We start from the raw sequence: 17,312 nt of genomic DNA, 5'->3' as shown, positions 1-17,312 counted from the left end.
CCTCTCTGGGCCTGAGTTTCTTTACCTGGAAAATAGGGGTAATGAATAAAGCATACCTGGAGGGGTTGCTGTGAGTAATAAATCGTTACTCTAGGTAAAGGGTGTATGACAAGGGCCTGGCATGTAGTGAATGCTCAGTAAATGTTGGTCATTATTACTTATTATTACTCACACAATAACAATAGCGTCGGTTGCTCTATACCATCTGCTAGGTACTGGGGAAACCAGAGGACTCCACCATTGCCATTCGGCCCTCCAAGGTTCAGATGGGAGACAAAACCCATGCGGGAGGGAAAATTTCCCTGGGGGCTGGACCAGTCAGGGCTGATGGAAGAGGCCTGTGGGGGCCACTAGATGGTGGTGTGGAGAGAGGGTGTTGCAGAGGGTCATGAAGGGAACATCGGCCTCTCTAGTCAGGATGAGAGCTTGTGCATCATGAAAGCTCACCCACCTGAGTGAGCCCCCTGATAGTCATCTTGGTAGAAACAGCTTCCTTCTAACCCACTTGCTGAAGTTGTATGGGAAGGAAAGAGTGATGGGGAGCTCTTCCCAGAGGCTCTTCTTTGAGCCCAGGGATCTCTGATATTCCCAGTTGAGTTCTCCAACAGCTTGGGACCGAACCCCCGGGGAATGAACGTGACCCTTTGCCTTTGATCTCCAACCCAGAGGACCCTGCTGATCATTAGAGAAACTAGACATCAGTTTGTGCTCAACTCTTCCAAGCAGGACAACCTGTAAAGGGATCAAAGGGAAGAGGCAGGTCCATGGGGAACACGACCTGAAGACTAACCTCTTCTCCAACTGTGATGGCAGGTTGCTTACTCAGGCCACCATCACTCCTAAATGGAGACTCACAATTCCCAGGAATCACGTGGCATCCCTGCCCCTGCACAGTCCCTCCCACCTCCACCCCCACCTACAGCCCTGCTTTCCTGTCTGGCAACTTGTATTCATCCTGTATGACCTTGACGATGCCCCCTCTGGGAAGCCTACCCGCCAAGTGAGTGCTCTGCTTCTGCAGCACCCTGTCCTTCTCCCTCATAACTGTCTGCAATTGGTCCTCTTCCCTATGAGCTCCCCAAGGTCAGGTAATAGGTCTCGTTCATCTTTGCATTCCTGGTTCCTGGTATCATGCCTGGCATGGAGTGGGCATCAATGAATGAGGAATGAATGGAGGAGCTGGGCCAGCACCTCCCACAGAGAGAGGAATGAGGACAGAAGCAGAAACCAACAACAGGAGCAACTGAGCTGCCCCAGGCCCCCCACCCCACCAACAGGCTCATCCTGGTTGGTGATGAGGTCCAAGGTTCTGCCTCATTTCTAAAGCATCTCAGATAAGGCAGGAGCAACGTATCCTAGCTCCCTGAGCAGCCCCTTCTTTTCTCCCCAGCAGAAGGAGCTGCCTCCCCAGCAGCCTGGAGGCCATGCCCAGAGGAGGGAGATGAGGGGAGCAATGAGGCCAGTTGCAGGATACTGACTATAGTATCCTGCATAGCATGTGTGCATGGAGTGACAAGGACGTGGAGTGACAAGACAACCATGTTCTTGGGAAAGGAGATTGACTAAAAGATGGCTGCTGGGACCTATAGACTGGCTTCTTCATTATAGCAGATGGGGGTCTCAGGTCTCCTCAAGGACTTGTGACCCCTATTGCCACAGGCAGATGATTTCTCCCAGCTTTGGCAGCCAGAAGGTCATGCTGCATGGCATGATGTGCAGATTGCCCCGATTCTCTTCCTCCAACTCGAGGTTACAGAGTAGTTAGTTAAAAGTGATACCATCAATTGCCAACCAATGGGCCACTGAGAGAGGCTAGTGATCCCAGTTACCCCGAACCCCAGGGTCATGCTCTTCTCCCCACTCCAGTGCTCCTGATGGCCTTTCCTTTGAGGTCACCTTGACCATCCTGTCTCAACCTTCAGGATCATCTCAGGCCTTCTCCCCCTGGACCCCTCCAAGTCATGCTCCGTGTCCGTGAAGTGGCTCTGACACTTCCCTTCCTTACCGGCCCACAGCCAGTATTCCCACCCAGACCCTGGTTATGTCACCCTCAGCTCATAACAAATGCCTCCTCTTGGGTGCTCCCCCGTTCCAGTCTACCCACCAAAACCCCATTTTCTGAAATCCAGTTCTAATCATGTAGCTCGCTTGTTCACAACCTGCAATTGTTCCCCTATCAACTTCACTCCAGATCTCTTAGTTGGATTCAAAGCCCCTTCTGCTCAGGTCCCAACTCCTAGATTTAACTGCCTCTGCCTCTCTGTGGTGTCCCCTATGCTCACCATCCCATGATCACTCCAAGGCTCCAGGCCTGTTCCCTTTTTCTGGAAAGCCCCCCTTGTCCATCTCTGCCTGCTCAACTGTCATCCACCCCTCCAGCCTCTGCAGTTCACATGGAAGCTCCCTGGTCCCTACAGCTGGGATGGGCTCTCTTCCTCCTCTGGGGTCTCCCAGGAACCTCTCCAGGATGTGAACCCCTGGAGGACAGTGTTGTCGCATCTCTCTTCCAGCCCCACAGTGTGCACAGAACAGAAGAGATATGGAGTGGGCAAATGAGCACAAAATCTAAGCACTCATTTGGTCAATATTTACTGAGCACCTACTATGTGCCTTGCCCCTGCTAGGCATTCAGGATACAATGGTGAAAAGCCAGAGTGTCTGCCCTGTGGAGTGTAGACAGCCCATGCTCTAGAATGTGCTGAAGATTAGCCACACCTCCATTCATCCCCTCCCCCCCACCTCCCACCTCTTCCAATCCCCCACCCACTGGCCAGCATACCTAAGGTCTGCCCTCTTGGTTGCTCATTGGCATGTATCCAGGGAATGCAGACCCATATACAACACTGGCTTTGGCCGAAGGTTCTTCACCAGCCCAAGCGGAACTAGCACTTTGTAGTTATGTCCTCCATTAGTCTAGGCCTGTTTGTTTTTAGGATGCATCAGATGTCATGCTCATTCACCCGCTCAGGGACCACTCCCTCCCTTCAGGGCCCAACCCCCTCTCAGCTGCCCCCAGAACTGGGTAGCCCAAAGTCTCCAAGTGTTGTAGAGGCTGAGAGATCAGAGAGCCTGGCTGATCCTCAAGGGTGGTCAGCTCTGGCTGTGATGGAGAACCAAGTGGCTTCTCCTCTTCATTCTCTCCCCACCTGTCCTCTGACCTGGAAAGGGGTGGGAGAGGAAGAGCAGTGGAAGGAAGTGGAAGAAAGTTCCCAGGTTAGACATTCTACCCCTGCTCCCCGTGGGTTCACAGATCCCAGCACACAGACCCGCTACCAACCCCGGGGTAGGATCCACACATTTCCCAACCACACAGCACAACCCTGCTGGGTCACAAAGGACACTGGCTGATGGGCTGGAGTAGGATCCTGGGGGTTCCATGCAGGTAACAGGCATTGCCCTTTTCATCACTGGATTCTGAGGTGAGCCAGGGGCTCGAGGGGTGTCGCTGGAGCAGCTGGGGCAGCAGGAGCAGTTACTCAGGGAGTCTGGACAATGGTTACTTACTTACTAGAACAGAAGTATTTTTAATACTTAGCTTAAGTATTTCAACAGCTATTAGGACTGCGTCAGTGCCTTCTAGCCTTGCCAGCCCTGCTACCAGCCACAGGGCCCGGGCAATTGCATCAAATCCAATTCAACACCACATATTTTATTGATGTTCTTCATCAACAATACAGGGCCATGTGTACAAATGCTACTCCAGTCCCACACCTGGCAACCTCCCCACCATCACCACCCACTGACCAGTCTGCCAGGAGTCAAACCCTGCAGGTCTCCCTTTTATTTCCTTTCCCCATGTCAAGCCTCACAGTGCCAAGCCTCCAGGAGGCTGGGAATGGCATGGCTAGCTTCCAAGCTTGAGCTCTGGAGTTGGGAGAGAGCCAAGGCCTGGACTGCCCAGGGCCTCTCTTCCCGTCCTTTCCAATCCCACTGTTTAAGTATGGACAGAACCAGGGGTGAAGATGCTCCCCAGTGACTCTTCCATCCAGTCAGCCTGGGCTCCTCTTCGGCCTTCTCTGTAAATATCCTTCCCTTCCAAATGACCTGTCCTGCTGACACCAAGATGGCAGAGTAACCATTTTTCAAGGTGTGGGAGTCAGTGCATGGGGGCAGTGACAAGATGCCCCTGATGGCAGAGATCTTGTTGTCTTGTTCATCATTGTTTGTTTGTTTGTTTCTAGTTTTTATTTAAATTCCAGCTAGTTAACATAGAGTGTAATATTAGTTTCAGGAGTAAAATTTAGTGATTCATCACTTACATATAACACCCAGTGCTCATCACAAGTGTGTCTTGTTCATCATTGTATACCAGTGCCTGGAAGAGACTTGGCACATAGTTGGCACTCAATAAATATATGTAGGATGCATGAATGAATGAATGAATGAATGAATGAATGAATGAATGAATATGGGAGGGAGTATGAGCCAGGGGTGCCATTTCTACATTAGCCCTATAGGGGGCGTGAAGGCAGGACCAAGGTAGAGTCCTCCCAAACTCTGCTCAAGAACTCAGGGTGTTGTGTGGCAATGCTTGGGGTCACTGTGGCCACCAGTTGGACACTGTAGGATGTGGGCTTCAGCCCTGCTGTCTGCATGGATGGCAAACTGACCTTGGGATCCAGTCAGAAGGGGCAGTTGTGTTGTCCATACTCCAAAACATGCCTCAGAGATTTGATCCTCTGGGTCCCAGAACACAGAGCTGTGCTCCGATCCAGAGCCAGTTAGATAAGCAGGGCTGGTCTCACAACTGCACCCCCATATTCTGGTCTCCCCCGTTCCCAAGCTTCAAGTCTCCCCATCTCACCTCTCAGAGCACAGCATGACCTTCCAGCTCCCCCACCACTGTCCCCATCTGCCCCTGACACTGCTCCATTCCCTTTCCTCAAATGCCAATCCCCTCAACTAGCTAATACCCAGGTTGTCCTGGCTCTCCACAGACTCCCTCCTTGGTAGCTAGGTAGGGTCCTGAAAGTTTGCATCATGATTTTCAGACCCCTCCACGGCTGCTTGCCCCCTTCATGAAAGCAAATAATTCACAGGCATCTCTATAGTTCTTGCCTCCGGACCAGCAATCACAAAGAGGATGCTAGAATCTTGGGGGTGGGAAAGGATCTTCCCTTTGCTTACCCTGTGCAGAAATTCTTTCCACAGCATGCCTGCCAGATGACTGGCCAGTCCCTGCTGGAATACCTCCAGTGGGGCACTCTTTACCTTCCCAGGCAGCCATTCAAACACTGAACAGCTTTAGCTGCTAGAATGTCCTTCAGAAATGAACTAGGCCCTGTTCCTCCCAAGTGGTCCTCCCAAGACCCACTTGCTCCTCATTCTCGTTCCCCAAATATCCCAGTGCCCAGCCTGTGTGTGACCTCTCTCTTCCCATCCCCTAGGCATTCTCTGTCTATTTCACAACAAAACTCCTCACCATCTCTCCCTCCCTCTCTCTCACACACACACACTCACACACACACACATCCCCTTCTGTATGGTTATGCAGTCACATGCTTCTCTCATTTGTCAGTATTTCTTCTTTCCTTCTTCCTTCTTCCTTGCCTCCCCAGCACCTAGCAAAGACCCAGAGGCTGGAGATCAAGGCGGGGAAAGCTGGAAGAGTGCCAGGGAAAAGAAACATCCAGGCAGGTCCCAGACTGGGTTGGGGTGGCCAGCTGGGGCAAGCTGGACAGAGGACAGGACCTGGAAATCCCTGGCCATTGGCTGCTGTCTCCCAGAGAAAGGGCCTTGCAGTTTGGGGATGGGGCAGTAAGCTGCTGAGTTTCCCTTCTACTGCTCACAATTGCACATAGAGGATAAGAACACACCCCTCCTTTCTCAACCTCACAAGCAGTTGGCAGAGCCAACTTGGCTACCTCTTACACACGGTAATTTTAAACATTTTTGCCAGCCTCTGCGTCTTGGGGAGTATCATACCAACAGGAAGAATCCATTCTCCACTCCTAACATGCGTCTGAGAGAAAGAGTCCTAGGTGATAGCAGTGATGACATGAGATATGGGAGCGAGTGGATGAACCAGGCAGAGGGGGAAGCAGGGGCTCCAAGGGGAAGGAACAAAAGCAAAGGCCTCCTAACAGTGGGCTGGCTCCCGGGAGCCTAGCAATGCCTAGGTGGCCATTTTTCCTTCTTGCTATGATCCACCAGCAACACAGTTCTCTCTAGGTCACAGACCCAGAAATGGATGCTAGGACCTTACCAGCTCAAGGTTGTATTGGGTCATGGGTGGAGACAAGAGTGCCATGGTTTTATGTTCAGGAGGAGTCAAGACGCACACACAGAGAAATGATGGGAATGCTTGCTACTTGTCCCGCTGCTTGGAGCTCTCACCTCCGACGTTGAACATGGGGACCAGCAGGCCCAGCAGCCACCTCTTCCCGAAGACCTCCTGTAAGTTCTTGCGCCAGGCCCGGGACCTCACCGCCACCCCCTTCCGCACCTGGTGGCGGGTCTGTCCCCGGATGATCAACAGCAGCTGATGGCAGCAGAAGCCCGCGCAGGCCAGGCCGATGGCAAACCAGAGGTAGAGCATGAGGATGACGAACATTTCAGAACCGAGGACAGCTCCTGCAGGGGGCCGGGAAACACCAGACTCGCTTTACACCCAGGCCACGTCCGGAAAAGCGATCCATGCAGGCGCTTTCCGCCAGGGAGAGAGGGAGATTAATGAGACTGAAGCTATATTTTGTAGTAATCTCAGGGCTGCCGCAGCGAGGGAGGGGAAGGATGAACTAGTTGACCTAACTTTTTCTTAGTGCCGATGGCTCCTGAAGGGAGAGGAGAGAACTGGGGACGTGGGGCAGAAGAAAAGGAAGCTTCTCTGGGCAGTGCCTAGATGCTAACATTTCCTCAGAGTCAGAGATGCTGTCTCTCTCTGCCTTCTCTTTGTGGTCTGGAAACAGGGAGAACATGTTTTCTCAGGAGGTGAGGGGGGTGAGCTGAGGATGCTAGAGAGAGAGCTGGCTCCTGGGCAGTCTCCTTGACTGCAGCACCATCTTCCTATGCAGCTGGGAACACTGGCTGGGAGGACTCCGGAAAGTGACAGCATGATGGAGAACAGGGCCTAGTCATCAAGAAGAATAAATCACAAGCTCCAAGGGCAGTGCAGAGCATTGACTTAGAGAATAATTCAGCCATTAATGTTAACAAGAGGACAGTGTGGCCACTAGGGCATTTGGCCAGAGCTGTCCTGTCAGTCAGAGCTTACTAAGGCTGAAAGAGGCCCCCAAGGTCATCAGTCCAGCTCCCTGCCTTGGGCAGGACCTCTCCAAACCCCTCCAAACCAGCACTCTCTACTATTGGTTTTAAACACCCCCTGAGTAAGAGATCCCACATTCTTGTTCAGATCTGGGTTGGTTAGTCCATGCTACCTTGAATCTCCCAGCTCTCTCTCTAGCATGTCAAGTTTTTTAAACTCTCTGAGTTGCAGTTTGCTCATCTGCAAAATGGGTATAATAATAATGATTTCATAGGATTCCAGTAATCCCTGCATGATTCAGGGAAATTGTGTACAAAGTGACTAGCATTGTGGTTCACACTCAGTGCAATGCTCCCTGCTGAGGGTCATTCACAGATGAGGAGACTACATCAAAGAAGGGCTCACATTTAACTCCTAAGACCATCAAGTTTTCTCCTTCCTTCCATGGCTTGGAGTTCTGGATGGGTTGCAGCCTTGAAAGCCATGGTAGAGACACCTAGCTTGACTTGCCCAGCAGCTAGGGCAGTGGGTCCAGGAGAGAACTCAAAGGCCCTCCTCAGCCCCTCTCTCCCTGCAGGGCAAGCCCACCACCACCCCTTCTAATGAGGTGAATGAACCACTCCAGAGACCCCACCTTACAACCTATTCAGCTCTGCGAATCTCAACCATATTATTCTTCTCCAGCATCCCCTAGTTCCAGCCCACCTCTTCCCTGGTCTCCTCAGTCCCCAATTTCCAGACGCCTGAGGGCTGGGCTTTTAAAACTTGTCCAGCCTGAGCAGCAGTGGACTCAGCAGCCAGGAGGATGTGGACCGGATTCAGGTTTGCTCATTAGCAGCCTCCTCTTGCCCTCAGCCCAGAGTTTTGATAGCAGTTTCTCCTTGCAAAGTTGGGGACAAATAATTCCAGCTGCCTGGGAGATGGAAAGCTCACTCCAGCTGGCATTTTGAGCAGCCCCTCAGTCGGCATGGGGGCGGCAGTGGGACAGGGCTTACATAGGGCTGTTCCATCCCTCTGACCCACTTCTTCCTGTCGGCACAGGTTAGCTCAGGCAGCCACGTGCAGGATGAAGGATCCTGGGCCCATGGTGCCCTCTGGGCTCTAGGAATGCTGACAAAGAAGGCCCTCGAGCTGGGATGTGAGACATCAGAGCTGTCAAGCGCAGGGCCTGCCTTGTAACTCAGCCTCAGGGATAAGCCTGGGCTGATGGAAGCTGTTTTCCATAGGCTTTTTCTGGCACTAAATCAAGACATGTGGAAAAGACCTTGTGGCCTTTTCCTGGCCCCTTGCAGCAGCTACAAAAGGCTATTCTGGGGACGTGCTTTCTCTTGAAGTGTTTGAAGTTGCTCAGCCTGGCTGCCTCAGCTCCTCTGAATTATTTAATAATAGTTCTGCTTCTTTTAGAAAATCACAGAATTTTCCTAAAGGGTCTGAATGGTCACACGATCCAATCTTTCTTCATCCCTCCTTCTTACCAAGCATCTATAACTCCTTTGACAGATCATCATCCGGCATCTTTAATAGACTCCAGGGACAAGAACCTTGCTCCCTCCCAAAGTGGCTCATTCATCAAGAAGCAGCTCGAGAGAGGCCGTGTGGGGCAGTGAATGGAGTATGAGCTCTAGAGGCTGGCAGCCCTGAGTCTAAATCTTGGGTTGGAGTCACACTAGTTCTGTGGTTTAGAAGCAACTTAACTGGGGCGCCTGGGTGATTCAGTCGTTTAGTGTCTGCCTTCGGCTCAGGTCATGATCCGAGGGCCCTGGGATCAAGCCCCGCATCGGGCTCCCTGCTCAGTGGGAAGCCTGCTTCTCCCTCTCCCTCTGGCCCTGCTTGTGGTCCTGTTCTCGCTACCTCTCTCTCTCTCTGTCAAATAAATAAATAAAATCTTAAAAAAAGAAAAAGAAAAAGAAGCAACTTAACCTTGCTGAGCCTTGGGTTCCTGAGCCTTTAAAATGGATATGAGAATACTTACCTCCTAGACTCGTTGTGGGGATTGAATGAAGTGAAACCTGCAGGGTGGGTAGCACATAATAGGTGCTCAGCAAATGTTAGTCCCCTTTCCCTCTCCTGGACTTTCTGGTGGCACCCGCCATGCTGGCACACTTATCCAAATGCCATGACACAGGTCAGATGATGGCGTCTCCATTTCCCAGATGAGACGAATGAGACTCAGAGAGGTGACTCAATCTCCTGAAGCCCAAAGAAAGGACAACTTCCAAAATCAAACCGGCCAGTCTCCCACCTCCTTGGCCTGAGCTGCGGGCCCACACTCACAGCCATGCTGTGCTCTGCTGGCAGACGTGACTCGGGGCAATACCACAGCTGGGGACAGCTCCATCATGAAACAGCTTGTCCCTTCCCATTCCCTCCTATCTACCTGCCCTCCTGGGCAGACAACAGAGGGTGTGCCCACAACCCTTTGGATTGAGAATAGAAGGAGAGGAGACAGGAAGGAAGAAACTGAAGAGGTGAGGTGCGTGTGTGGGTGGGGAGTGAGGAGGGCTGGCCCCGGAGGAAGAAGAAAGGTCAGCAAAGGAGGAAGATGGATGGGATGGGAGAGTTGGAGATTAGAAATCTTGACCTCCTTTTCCCTGGTGGGGATGGGGAGGAGGTAAGAGGGGGTGGGACTCATCCTTCTGCTGCAACAGGGATCTGGGCCCCAAGGTAGGTGCTGACTGGCTCTCTTCTCCCCCCAGATCAAAGCAAGAGCCCCTCTTCCTTTCTATCCTGTCTCCCAAACCTTGCACATATGGACAGGCCTCAAGCCCAGGCTTATCTCAAATCAAACCATTTCAAGATCCTCCCTTTGGAACCATTCATTCTGATGTGATGAAGCTACTTGGAAAAGAAAGTGTAATCAGGCTCTCTTGGCTCTCCTCATCCCTCCACCTGCCTGTGCTCACACTCCACCCCCTAGCCCGCCCACCTACCCTCCCCCGGCCTGGTTATTTTGGTCCCAGCAGCCTCCTGTGCCCATGCCAGGATCCAGAAGGCCCCAGAGCTCTGAGTTCTGGGCCGAACTCAGCCATCAGCCTTCAAGGCGACCCTACAGCTGGGGCCTTCCTGGGCCTCTGAATTCCCACTGTCCGATGGCACAACAGTTCTACTCCGGCGAAGGAGCAGGTTGCAGCCCCACCAAAGACCAAAATGATGCTTCCCCCAGAGCGGAGCAGAACTTTTGTGAGTGGCCAGCCCAGGCACATCAAGACAATCTTGGGCTCTCGATGGAAGTAGCCGCAATGTCGTTCTTTGTTCCTGAAACATCACTAGGTAAAGAAACGTGCTGGATTCCCTGTGCTGCTGGGGGTTGTTTCAAGACCTGGGGAAGGGGGGCAAAGGCTGGTGGTCAGTAGTAGTAAGATCCTGGGAAAGCCGTTTAACCCCATCTGAGCCTCAATGTCTTCATCTGCGAGATGGAGATAACAATCTCACTCGTTCGCACACATGCATGCACTCTACCAACTGTAAGATCCAAGTCAGCTGGAGTCAAAGGCCAGGGTAGGGATGGAATGGAAGGAAATGAGGTAGGGACAAATTTCAAGGCCAGATAAAGTGGTAAGAACTGCCACCAGGAGCCAGGTCCCTCTAGGCCAGGAACCAAGAAGGAGCTTTCCCTGGGGCACACTATATAAAGTACAGTCCCCACCGGGTGTGCAGCTGAGTGCCAGTGGGAAGGCCCACGTGCCTGGCTCCTGCAAGTGCAAGAGCCTCCCTGGAGGGTCACATCCCACGCCAGGCCCACAGCTCCATGATGTGAAATGGAGCCATTAAACATGGCTGCATCTCCAACCAGGGTGCCCCCTGCTCCAAGCCATCTTCAGGCTGGTGGGGACAAACAACATAGTGGGCAGGAGGGCAGGGCTTAGCCTCCTGCTGGGGCTGGACTGGCACCCTGGTCAGTCTTACTGTGGTTGGTTGGCAAGACCTTTGGAGGACAAAACCCCTGGGGGAATGTGTGAGCAGGACTGGAGTCCAGGCAGACGAAGGTCACAGCATGGGTGTGCCTCACAAACTGCATGGAGGGATGGTCAGCGCCCAGCCTGCCTGGCACAGAGCAGGTGTATTGCCTGGATCCTCAGGAAATGGTATGTGCAAATGGTTAGTGGCAAGCAAGGAGGAGGTGATGAATGAGGATGGGGAGTGGAGAAGGAGGCGGCCGGGAAAAATACAGTAAGCCCAGTTAATTTTAATTTCAGATAGATAACAGAATTTTTATTTACTTTTTATTTTTTAAAAAGATTATTTATTTTAGCGAGAGCACACTGGGTGGGGGAGGGTGGCAGAGGGAGAGGATCATCAAGGCTGAGCGCAGAGCAGGAAGCAGGAAGCGAGGCTTGCTCTCACGACCCTGAGATCGTGACCTGAGCCAAACCAAGAGTCCGCTGCTTAACCTACTGAGCCACCCAGGTGCCTCGATCACAAAATTTTTAAAATTTAAGTATGCCCCATGCAATATTTAGGACATGCTTATACAAAAGTGTTATATGCATTGTTTATCTGACATTAGGAGTTAACTGGGCATCCTGTATTTTTATTTGCTAAATCTGGCAAACTTGGGGTGGGGGTGGACGGTCCTTGTGTAGGGCCCAACCTGCAGGCCAAGGCCCACTCACCGGAGAAGAACTGGCTGATGGAGGTGGGAAGGAGCGTGAGGAAGGCCAAGGGGTGGGCGAAGGAGGTGGAAAGGGCTGCTGAGATGTAGGCCACGCCGGCCACCATGGAGTAGAGGCAGGCAAGGGAGGTGTAGAGGCAGAACAGGACGAAGTTGCGCATGTTCCTGCTGCCGATGCAGTTGCCCGTGAAGAAACAGTGATGGTCATGCCTCAGGGTGACTCTGGCGCACACTCGACAGAAGTGGGTGCTGGGCGGGGGGCACGGGGCCCTCCTGGCCGAGGGCCCCTGGCAGGCGTCCAGATCGTCGGGGGAGTTCTGGATGACCAGGACGTAATTGCCCAGGGCATTGGTGGAGAGGAACAGGAAGAGCGCCCCGTGGAGCAGTGCGGGAGGGAAGAGCCGGGCAGCCGCGGGGTCCTGGCGCATGCTGGGCAGGAAGAGGAAGAGCTGCAGCACCAAGGTCACCAGGGAGATGCACAGGAAGTAGGCGGGGGCCACCACGTTGAGCAGCCTCAGGGCCAGCATCCTCGATTACATTCCTAAGGGGCCCAGGGTGAGAGGAAGACTCACTGCGGTGTCCGGGGGGATGCAGTCTGTCAGTTCCACCCCGCCCAAACCCAAGCTCCCCACGCTCCTCTCTTCCCAAAGCCAGGACGGAGCAGGTGTGAGACCCCGAGACGGAAACGGCCTCTGCGGGTCAGCCCCTATCTCCAGGTGCCCGCTCCCTCGGTTTCTGAGCGACCTGGAGGCCCTGGAGCCCTGGGGTCAGGCCCAAGGAGGGCGAGGGCAGGGCTTATTCGCTGCCTGGAGGGCATGAGGGGCATGGGGCTTGGGCTCCGCTCCTTTATGGCAGTGGAAGCCAGCCCAGGTTTGGGATTTCTCCTTCAGACCCCCTTGGAGGAGAAAGCAAAGGATTTGGAGTGGGCCAGAAAGAAATGACCTATTGGAAGTCCTGCTTCACCTCCTTTTCTCTCACCCTCTGACCCACTCCACCCCCACCCAGTCTTGGGCAATACTCAGGGACCACACCCATAACCCAAGGCTCTTGGGAGGTATGTGTGCTTGGAGGTCGGAGATCTGTGTGTGTGTGTGTGTGTGTGTGTGTGTGTGTGTGGTGAGTACGTGTGTGTGGGGGGGTGTTCCTTGTGTATGACTCTGTACGTGTAATCTGTGTGCGCCTGGGTATCTGTGTTTGTGTATGTATATATCTGTGTATCACACACGCAGCCGCTGCCACCTGGCTTAAAAAAAAAATCTATTAAAACAATCAATACATTCACACAGGCGCTCAGGCACCGGGTGAGGTGGGGGGCGCCGCCGAAATACCTGTATCAGCCGGTCCTGGTCAGCCCATCTCTCCGTCGCTGGCTGCCCTGGCTAATTCTTTGCAAAGAGCGTTTTCATTTGAAGCGATGAAATTAAAATCCCCCCTTCGCGCCCTCCCCCCATCCTCCTGGAGGGAGAAACCCAAACAACCCCGATGGCGCCGAAACCCTTTCGTTGCCAACAAGCCCGCCCTGCGCGAAGGAGCGGACGCTTGCCAGGCTTTCCGCGGATCTACCCCGGCTGCCGAGCACCCCCACCGCATCCCCACTGTACCCTGCCCCCTAAAGCCCTGGTTCCTGCCCAGCTTCGGAAGCCACCGGGAAATAGGATTCCTGGCGCCCGAGAGAACTTTTCCAGGGGCTAAGGAGTCGGCGAGCCCTAGGCGCAAAAAAAGTTCTGGGAAGGCGGCTGCACCCAGGATGGGCGAATGTCACGAGGCCTCGGTCCAGGCTGTCCCGTCCGGACTGGGCGACTGATCACCTTGGAGTCCCCTTTGCAGGTGCCAGTGCCCCCGGGGATCTGCGGCCGCTAAAGGGAGCACGAGCCTCTCTCCGCGGCGGGGGCTCAGCCCAGAGCACGCCGGGGGGTGGTCGCTGGGGGCTCGGCACCGCGCCCGACAGGGCGCTCCCGGGGGCTGCGGCGGCGCTGCCCACCCCAGAGAGCCCTCGGCTCGGGTCTCGGGCGAAGCAAGTGTCTTCCCCACGCCGGTCGCCAGGGGGGCGAAGGAGCAGCCTCCAGATGCGGCGCGGCGCCCGAAGGCGGGCAGGGGCTGGGGGAGCGAGGGGCGCTCGGCGGGCAGGCGGGCGAGGCGCCCGCCGCCCCCCACCCCCGCCCGGCCCTGCACCTGACCGCAGACCGCCGAGCCCGCCGGGGCTGCGGGGGGGCGTGGGGAGCTGTCCGCTCGGCACCGGCGGCGGCCTCGCCCGCGGCGGAGGGCGGCGCAGCCGGGAGCCCTAGCGAGGCTGGCGGCGCGCGCGGCCGCCGGCTCCGCGGCCACCGCCTCCTGGACGCCGGGGAAGCAGCCCCCCGCGCCGCCGCAGAGGGGTGAGGAAATGAACTCACCGAGCTCAGGTCGCGGACAAGAGGAGCCCTGGACGCCGGCTCTCGCCCTCCCCGAGGCTGCAAAGTTGTGCGCTCGGCCCCGCTGGCTCGCAGCCTCCGCACGCCTCGCTTCGGGGAACTGGTCAGGTAGCGGGGATGTGGGGAGGAGGGAGCGGGCAGCTGCCTTCCTCCCACTTGGGCGCCAGCGAGTGGGGGCCAGGCGGCGGCGGGGATGGCAGCTGGGCACCCCTCAACCCCGCCACCTTTCCCTCCCCTCCTGGGGGCGGCGCTCTGGCCACCCCTCTCAGCATCGTGGACTTGCCCCCTCCTTTCCCCTGGAGCCGGCTGGGGCGCCCTGCCTGACTTCAGCCACCGATTCCAGCTGGGGGATCTGGATTCAGCGCTGATGTGGATGTCTTAGCCATCATCTGCTCCCTCCCTCCTCGCTGTGGCTGACACCCTCCCAGCTCCCCACTCTCTTGGAAGGAGGGAAGCCTGGGGGGTTGAGAGCTCAGCTTGCCAGTGGCAACACCCAGAAAGATCAAGGACGTTATGCACACAGGGGTTGAGAGCCCCAACTCTGGAGCCTGTCTGCCTGGGTCTCAATGTCCAGCATTCACTGCTGTGTGATCTTCAGGTTCCAGTGTCCTCATCTGTAAAACAGAGATGTAAGAATTTTATGACAATATATGTAAAGCCCTTAAACAGGGCCTGCCCATGGTAAGCACTATTTGAGTATTAGTTCATAATTATTGACACTATTTCCTGGGCTCTTGTTATGTACCAGGCACTGTGCTAAGCCTTTAGTATAAGACAGCTTTGTTAACCCTCTCAGCAGAAGTTTAATCATCCCCATTGTATGGATGAGGAGGTTGAGGCACAGAGAACCTAAGTCACATGGCCAAGGTCATACAACGGGGAAGTGACAGAGCCTGGATTCGAACTAATGCACATGCTTTCAGCCTCTATACAACTTGAATCACCCTGAGATCCAGGGGGAGCTCTGATTTGGGAGAAGAGAGGACAGAAGAATTTATTTATTTATTTATTTATTTATTTATTAAAGATTTTATTTATTTATTTGACACACAGAGAGAGAGCATGAGTACAAGCAGGGGAACAGCAGGCAGAGGGAGAAGCAGGCTCCTTGCTGAGCAGGGAGCCCGATGCGGGGCTCGATCCCAGGACCCTGGGATCATGGCCTGAGCCCAAGGCAGACGCTTAACCAAGCCACCCAGGCGCCTCTGCAGAAGAATTGATCCAGAGACAGAGTTTGAACCAGAAGCTCCTGCCTGGACCCCCACCCCCACCCCCACCTCCCCGTTCCAGTCCTTCCCCTTCCTGACTCCTCTATTCTGAGGTGGGTACTGAGGGGCACCAAGAGGGCGGGGACACTTGGCCAGTGTGTGTCAGTGGGGATGGGGACGGAGCAGAGAAAGCTTTAGAGACAGGAATAATGGTGCCACCACTGCCTCAGTTTCCTGGGCTGTCAGAGCTCACTCGTCCCACCTATTCCACTCCTCCGGGTGAAGGCTAACATAATAAATGTTTATTGCTTTCTCAACTGGTTGATTAAAACAAGGGCAATCCCTTAACGTGAGGACCATATGCTTAGCAGCTCAGCCTATAGTTTCGAACCATCAGACATTGTTTTCTCGGTATTTTATCAGTGTACACCCAAATAAAAGGGGGGATGGGAAAGCTTTCCATGTTCTCAAAGGATCTTACATGTAAGCAAAGGAATAGCTTGCGAAAGGTTGGTTTCTGAGAATCCGGTATCTCTGTGACTCCAAGCGGCTACAGGGCAGACACAGGGATGCTCAAATGGCCTTTTCCCCTTTAGAGCTGCTTTGTGTCAAGATCATGGCTGTCTGGGCCCTCTGCTGGCCTCCAGCACTGGCTGGGGAGGGAGGGAGCCTGGAGTGCTTGATTTGGGCTATATTGATCGAAGATCTCCATTCCCTAAATACCTTGAGAGTCGGGCAGTATTTCTAATTTTATTTTGCGTATGGGTGTGTGGTGGGAAGGTGTGCATCTGGATGTGTGCGCACGCGCGTGAGCGTGCGTGTGTGTGTGTGTGTGTGTCTGTGTGTGAGTGTGAGGGGAGGGTGAGAGAGAGAAGCTAAATGCACGTAGGAAGATGGCAGTGGGGGAAGGGAGTATTCAGCCAGGAAAGAGTCTGGCTGTGGAAACGCAAATGGATAAGAACAATTACTTACATAGAAATATAGTCTATCAACAGGAAAGGATATTAAAGCTTCGGAGCTAGAGCGAGGGTTTCCTCAGTGCCCCCCCCCCCACTTAGTGAATGGAGTAAGAGGAAGGGCAGCCAAATGTTATTTTGTTTTTCTAAAATTGGTGCTTATCCCTGACAAAATCGATAGGGAGGTCAATTTGAAAACTTCACCTCGATTCTGGACCCTTCAGAATTAAGCAGACTAAGAACGAACACTTCATTGCTATTTACCAGCTGTGGGACCTGGAGCAGGTCATGTAACCTCTCCGCTCTCAGTCTTCTCACCCCTATAATGGGACGAAGATGTTACCTCTTAGTGATGATGATCACATGGGATAATGTAATTTAAGCACCTCTGTCCGGGCAGGGGATGGGACAGTGTTAGCTTCTTCCTCCTCCTAGCTCACTTCTGGGCCCTTATCTTTACCCCACAAGAACATCTTGCCTTTCCAGCCAAAGTGAGAGCTCCTGGTCTATGTTGGAAATATTTTGGGGTCTCTTCCATATCTCCTAACAGGATGATTTGCCCAGCAGAGTCACTGAGTACAAGCGTATGGACTGATGAGTTGATACTGGTCTCTCTCTGAGAGGCAAAGCCATGTCCCAAGGTCTTTGAAATGTATGATAAGGACATAGTCACCACTGATCTTGCATCCTGCCACTACCCACCCCAACTACAGTCTCATCCTCCATAAACAGCATCAGAAAATAATTTAGAAACTACACTCCCATTGCCCTTGTCATATATTCATATAGTTAAGCTGGGACTGTACCTGCAGGCAGTCCCAAGGGAACAGCAAACACAGACAGGCATCTGATTGCTGGGGAGCACTTTCCCAGAAATACGTGTCTTACATCTTGCTATTTGGTGCTATTATTTGAATAAAATAA

The 17,312-nt window shown here is 53.7% G+C and overlaps 1 protein-coding gene across 1 annotated transcript; it reads right to left on the bottom strand.

The window, feature by feature from the left end:
• Positions 1-6,307: 6,307 nt before the first annotated feature.
• On the bottom strand, positions 6,308-12,343 carry ZDHHC22 (zinc finger DHHC-type palmitoyltransferase 22). Its single transcript, XM_034992793.1, has 2 exons — positions 11,818-12,343; positions 6,308-6,573 (listed from the first exon to the last, which is right to left on the bottom strand). The coding sequence occupies exons 1-2, from the start codon at positions 12,341-12,343 to the stop codon at positions 6,308-6,310; spliced, it is 792 nt and encodes a 263-aa protein (XP_034848684.1).
• Between the last annotated feature and the right edge of the window lie 4,969 nt (positions 12,344-17,312).

This window comes from Mirounga leonina, unplaced genomic scaffold (genome assembly GCF_011800145.1).
Source record: "Mirounga leonina isolate KUSES-001 unplaced genomic scaffold, KU_Mleo_1.0 Mir_82, whole genome shotgun sequence".
Lineage (NCBI taxonomy): Eukaryota > Metazoa > Chordata > Mammalia > Carnivora > Phocidae > Mirounga > Mirounga leonina.
Note: the sequence above shows the minus strand (reverse complement) of the source record. Positions and strands in the feature narration are given on the sequence as shown.

What these genes read in the sequence shown, in the direction of transcription:
- ZDHHC22 (XM_034992793.1), bottom strand. Translation starts at nt 12,343, where the DNA reads ATGCTGGCCCTGAGGCTGCTCAACGTGGTGGCCCCCGCCTACTTCCTG. An exon ending in CATCAGCCAGTTCTTCTCCG is followed by an intron (nt 6,574 to 11,817) that starts GTGAGTGGGCCT and finishes GGCCCCCTGCAG; the next exon opens with GAGCTGTCCTCGGTTCTGAA.